This window comes from Buceros rhinoceros, unplaced genomic scaffold, assembly GCF_000710305.1.
Source record: "Buceros rhinoceros silvestris isolate BGI_N320 unplaced genomic scaffold, ASM71030v1 scaffold11271, whole genome shotgun sequence".
Classification (NCBI taxonomy): domain Eukaryota; kingdom Metazoa; phylum Chordata; class Aves; order Bucerotiformes; family Bucerotidae; genus Buceros; species Buceros rhinoceros.
Window position 1 is genome coordinate 43,806 of NW_010394845.1, and position 6,451 is coordinate 50,256.

Here is a 6,451-nt window from a genome sequence, read left to right on the forward strand (position 1 = left end):
CAGGAATGAGCAAAACTGCCAAGTGTCAAGAAGCTAACTCAGAGTGACTATTCTAAGGTAATTCTAGACTAACAAGGTCCTCATTCAACAAGTCATGAGAGAGTAAAGCAAAACCAGAACAGACAACAGTAGCTCTTCTCACACTACTGTATGCAGCTGAAGAACTCATTAATCAGCCACACAAACAGCACATCCCTTCAGCAAATCCAGCGGAGATCATACCTGTTGAAACGCTGAACTTCAGCTGCCCCAAAGAGCTTTCCTTGCCTCTGAAGGGCGAGCCCCTTAAGACGCTGCCAGCTTGCATTTACTTCATCCTGTTTGGACTTTATCTGTTCCTCTTCAGGATGTTGCTCCTAGTGAGCGAAGGAAAAATGCTATTTTGATACGTTCTGTGGTTGTACATCCATTGACAAAACCCTGAAGCACCACTGCTTTTCAAGAGATCAATTTATAACTACTGTATGTTCCAGATGATTACTCAATTTCTTAGTTTCCCTGAAACCCCACCATGTAAACTGCTACAAGAATATGGAATGTCTAAGTTTCCCTACGTACCAATTAGTCAACAGGAACAGGGCTGTAAACAGACTTTTTCCTGGAATGCAACACTTTCTGCCCTGTCTCTATCCATGATTGAGCCCAGATGACAAACCTGTTGATGACAATCCTGGTTGTCCAAGGGAAACACATTTAACCCCAAACACAGCAGTTTCTCTTCCTAATCACTACTCTCCAGTTTTCAGGAACATTCTCAGCTAGAGCAGTTACTCAAGTTGTTCAGCAGAACAAGTGAATCAAACAATGACCATTTAAGGTAGCCACACATCTAGACAAATATCTGCTACCAATGCAGGGGAGAAGAGAGGAAGCTGCAGACAAAAGCTTGCTGTGTTACACTAGAGTTGTCAAGAGAGATTCCAACACACGTGCATGTTCACCTGGATAAGTTTGCCAGCAAACTGGTTCACTTCATTTACTCTCTCCTCGTGAGCCGCAAGGTCTGTCTGGAACTCTTCAAACTTCTTTTGCAAAACCTCGACGTGCTCTAAGTCCTGCCCAAGCTCTTCTGAGGTCACTATCGCTTCCTAGCACACCAAGAAAAACCAGTAGATTTCAGTATATCCCATGGGAAATCACTACTAAAAATCAGGAAGCAAACTCTGGTAATTTTAATTAGATCAAAGGCAGTAACAGTCACTGTATGTAACATCAGATTTAACACAACAATGTTTGCTCCATTACACACAATTTTTCTATCATCAGTTTTCTGTTCTGTGCACGACGATCACTGCTACAGGCTTCCGATGCAGGATTTCTTTACACAAAGTGCACTGTCCTATTCAGTAACGGTTATGCAGGGTTTATAGTTTGAACCCATGGTGACACAAACCAGCAAACCATTGTTAAGAAAACCTATATGATCACTGTGCGGCTTTTTTTCTTGATAGTGTGGTTTGTGGTCTGTTTTCTCAGAGTTCAAAGAGTCACGAGCCAACAGTTCTCCTGCCACTGATGTCCTTGCCACGTGTATCTGAAGATATCCCAGCCATGAAGTAACGATGCACACACTGCGGGCTGGTTAGGCTGGCTTCTTCCTGCACCAGATCATTTTGCACATTGATACAAAACACTGAGATCTCCTTTACAGGAAACCTGAATTTTATTACGAGAAATACGAAGGTCTCGTCAAAGCAGAGAAAGAACTGGCGATGTTTAACTATGCTCTCCAACACACAGGCTTCCTCTTAGCCTAGTACCCTTTTTTGAGGTTGCAAAAGGAGGAAGAGCAGTTTGCATACTTACTGCTTATGCAATAGGAATAAACTAAATAAAAATGGGTAAGTCCTTCAAAAGCTCTCTGTGACTACCTGGACTCCAGTAACTGCGTGTTAATAGAAAATTTCCACATGCACACATCGAATTTCCCATCAGGAACACAGTTAGGGCAGGTAATAACGTACCTTGTCATTGATCCAGCCCAAGACATCTTCACATTCCCGCAAGTACTGCACCAGCTTCTGGGCCTGCAACAATTTGACTCCCTTCTCTCTCATCTTTTCCATCAGTAATTCCCATAGTCGGTGCAGCTCCTGCAGCCGGGTCTAGAACAACAGGATGTTGTTATTAGAATCCTATACCAGAGAAGATTAGATTTATTCCCTTCCTGACCTTAACAGAATGGTTTGGTTTTGGTTTTTTTTTTTCCCCTAAGTTGTACTGCCTAAACCCTACTTCACACAAGGGGTGGACAAGCCTCATAACAACCACATCTCCAATCATTAGTTTTCAAACTATGTAAACTCATCTAACAAAATGAGAAGTTACTGAACTGAGTACTTACACTTGATGTTAATTAACAAAGCTATCAAATAGTTATCTTTACGTAACTATGAGGTAAGCATTTCAAGATAAAATTTGATTTAAATTCTACTCTAGTGTGAATCAGACCTAAAATTTACTGCTGTCCCCTTCAGACGTTCAGTCCTTTACATGGAAGTCAACTCCTAAGAAGCGTATCTCATCTTCGCTTTGATATTAATTTTTATTTGACACATTTTGTTTCAATTCAAACTTGTGCTGCTTTACAGTACTTGAACCATTCCTCTGAGCTCTAACTAGTTAATATATTTAGCCAACGTTGTTAAGTAGTGTAATACTGAAATACTGGAAGCTATTACTAGCGTTAATATCGAGTCCCTCTCTGACTGCATTCTGCCTTTCAAAATTGTTGGGAGCAACCATAAATTATACAGACAACTGGAAGAAAAACCACACTCCCACAGAGGCACACAACTTGCAAAACAGGAAAGTATCTGCTCCACCCATCATCTATAACACTTTCCTCATCAAGATCTGAAACTTGCAAGTCACACTAGAGAAGCTTTGAACATCCATCACGGGCAGACACCCATTTAATCCCCTGAGAAAGTCCAGGCAATAGGTTTGAAGGCAGGAAAGAGCTCACACTACTTCCCAACACTGCCCAAAAGGACAGTGCAAATTGTCAACCAAAGAAGAGAGAAGACATTGCAAAAAGAGGTTGCACTGCACAGCCAAGCGCTTCACCTACTCGTATGTGGGACCCAACTTGGGTAGCAGTAACTATCGGGCGCTGTGCAGTCCGGTACGGCGTGAAAGACTGAACGTTAAAAGGCAAATTACACTCCAAACAACAAAAATAACAACTTACACTGAGCAGCTGAGACACAGTGTTGTTTAAGATCACCCAAATGCAAAGCATTTTTTTCCTATTTGCGGTAAAGATCATACACTCACAATGAGGTTTCTAAAAATCATCGTTACCTTAGGGGGATTTTATTATATAATGTACAAAAAAAAAATCCACTTTTCTTAGTCACCATCTTTTCTTAGTCGTGATGAAATGATCAATGTATTAGTTAGGTTTGATAATCACTACAAAAATATCACAAGTTCTCCTTCTGAAAAGTTGTAACAGCTCACATCCAAATCTTGAAGGAAAAAGCTTTAAACAACTTCATTGCATTATGGAAAAACACAGCCATAACCAACGCTGAAACAAGCGAGGGCCAGAAAGTACAGATTTATCACAGTGAGTGCCAGAGAACAAAAATAAGTGTTTACTGGGGGGGTATGTGTTTCCATGCATGTGGGATTACGAGAGAAATCATTAACATAACTGGAGAAAAATGAGAATACAGATGAGAAGGAGCAAAAGATGACTATCACGTCGTTACATAAAATTTACAGTTTGCTCAGGCTTTATAAAACCTTGATAAACACTCAAATACTGTCAAACAAACCCATCCTGAGGAGCAGCAAAGATCTGAAAAACATGTTTGTCATTGCATTACACATTGGGAGATTCAGAGTCAAATTAAAAAACCAGCAGTAGATCTCCAAAAAGGATTTGAAGAAAGCTCACTGCTTGTTAGTGAGGAAGCAGCTGTCCTACGAGACGCTCCCAGCCGGATAAAGAGAGCGGACAGAGCACTGTCCTGGGAGCCCACAGAAAAAGCCATGGAATGCAACTACAGAGCGAGTCGAACATATGGCCAGCACAACTTAACCAGAAAGTACAGCTCACTAGAGGCCTGATCTGAGCCAGAGCACAAAGAAATGAGACGTCTGAAGTTTACTGGTATGGTTGTTGCTTGCGTTACTTATAATTATTGCAGAAAATCAAATGCTATATATGCTGCTTCTTGATATCGTGCCATTTTGGGAAGAACTACAAGCGTAATTAATCATTTGCCTGGTGATTTTCAACACCTCTTTGAATTACTGATAATATTCCAGTCCAAGTTCCTGGACTCCACTGGCAAGAGGCTCACTTCAGAACTGGATCCAAGAAGGTATGAGCTGGGTGCTCAGAGAGAGAAAAATATCTGTAAGCTATACAAATTCTGTTGTGATTTCACTAACCAAACACCAGTAGAACTTCAAGAAGTGCTTTAGAATATAGAACTATCCGTACAATCTGCACAAACCATTTAAGGAGAAGCCTGTAAGAGGCAAAGAAAAGTTTTAAAACTCACTCTTATGGTTTCAGATGCAAAATGGCTTTCATTAATCATCTGATTTCCAGTCTCATCCAGCTTAACGATAGCCCCTGAATTGGCCTGCACCTCAGCTTCAAAGGCTTGGTGCTTCTGCAGCTTCCCCTGCAAGTAAAACATCGAAGAACGTGACAGAGATTTTGGTGCACACTTCTCCACACTTCTCAGCATCAAGGTTTGCAGTATATTTTATGCACATTCAGTCCTGACAAATGCACAATAAAATAGCCCAGTTGATACCACAGCTGTACCATATGCTTCACGTGTGGATTCAAACCTCCTGATTTTAGTTTTTTCTTTATTGTGTTTGCCCTTGTACACCAGAGAACCAACATCTGAGAACCCATCTAGTTCCACCCACACAAGTTTATTTTCTACAAATATTTCTTTTAGTGGAAACAATAAGAGTTAATTTAATTTATTTACAGAGCTGAAGTGTCAACAAATTCTAGGATGAATTTGAAAGCTGGTTTAATACTACACTACACTGAGTTACTTTTTCTATGCTGATTTAGCATCTAATCCATTACGAGAAATATTCCAATGAAACCAGGCTTTTGAAGAACACTTCACAAGGCCACAGGTACTTGCATTCATCTTTCTCCACCGCTCTCAGATCAAGTTACATTTACATGTCTGTTCTGTCCAGCCCAGTCGACTTGGTACACCTAAAATTAATAGTACAGGAAACGTAAAGCAGCAGTAGGACTTGCCTGCAAATTGCTTGGGTCTTTGTAATTCTCATCAGATGCTATCTGCAGTTTCTCTTGGATCCATTTTTCCAGCTCGTCTGCATCTCGCTGGAAAAACTGGAATCGATAGGAATCTTCAAGTTTTTGGCGCCTCAGAGAAGACAGTTCCTTGAACCTGTGGTAACGGTCCAAAACTTGTTGACGCCTTTCTTGGATATCTTCTGCTGTTTCCAACACTTTTACACCGCTTGGATCCATTTTCTGAAAGCCAAAAAAACCCCATTTGTTTGTATTATCAAACAACAATAAGGTAGAAGAGATCCGTGAAAAAAAAGCTTTGTTAAACTCACATGTGGTTTACTTAGAGTAAGGCTGTGTGTGCAGGTATGTATATAAAATATAAGTATCATACATCTAAATAAATAAGAGCACACTTTGAGCAGAAAGTAACAGTAAAGGAAAATTTACAAAGACAGTTAACATCTTGTTTTGAAAAGATATGGCTGCAGTCATACAGAGGCCACGTCATCTCAATCTGTAGGATGCAGGTGTCTAATACAAATGTTAAAAACATGTTTCTGTGCTCACATACGTAGATATACAAACCTCACATGTTTCTTATACAATATATAAAATCTGGAAACATCTTACGTGAAGGAAGAAAACTATATTGGATACAACATAGATAAGCTGAATAAGAATATTACTGTTCTTTACACAGCAGCTAACTGGTCCACACGCTTCTACACATACCGTACACACATATCTGTGTGTGTGAGACCTCTCTGTTCCCTCAGACACTTAAGAGCTCCAAACGCACTCTGCTGCTCCCTACACAACCTTTCAGAAGCTGATACAGAGGCTCACAGGGCTTCACAGATCTGACCTTAGACGAGCTGGTCAAGCAGCCCATAGAACTATGGATCTTGCGCTGAGCGCTTCGACCGAAGATCCTGTACATTGCTTTACGTGCCAAAACCTGTCGTTGTCAGCACAGACAGCACAGAACTGGCCATCACTCTGCTTTGTCTCCTTTCTGTCAAAACTGAGGTAACGATTTAATTTTCAGCTCCTGAGCTTTCAACAAGCAATTTGATTTTCAGCAAGAGATCGGTGCATGACAACAGAACTGTTACACCAATTTAAAGAGTGGTACCACGACCGTCATCAGAGTTTGGGTATTTACCCACTGATGTGACAGCTCGGCATATGAAGAAG

At 40.7% G+C, this 6,451-nt stretch overlaps 1 protein-coding gene across 3 annotated transcripts in view; it reads right to left on the minus strand.

Moving 5' to 3' along the window:
• Positions 1–5,491, minus strand: part of SPTAN1 (spectrin, alpha, non-erythrocytic 1) — a 41,364-nt gene extending 35,873 nt beyond the window's left edge. For all 3 annotated transcript variants that reach the window (XM_010145353.1, XM_010145352.1, XM_010145351.1), the window contains exons 1-5: positions 5,255–5,491; positions 4,521–4,646; positions 1,965–2,105; positions 942–1,088; positions 223–356 (exon numbers count right to left, since the gene is read on the minus strand). In XM_010145353.1, coding sequence (XP_010143655.1) covers positions 223–356; positions 942–1,088; positions 1,965–2,105; positions 4,521–4,646; positions 5,255–5,491 — 785 coding nt within the window. The remainder of the gene's footprint in view (positions 1–222; positions 357–941; positions 1,089–1,964; positions 2,106–4,520; positions 4,647–5,254) is intronic.
• Positions 5,492–6,451: the final 960 nt, after the last annotated feature.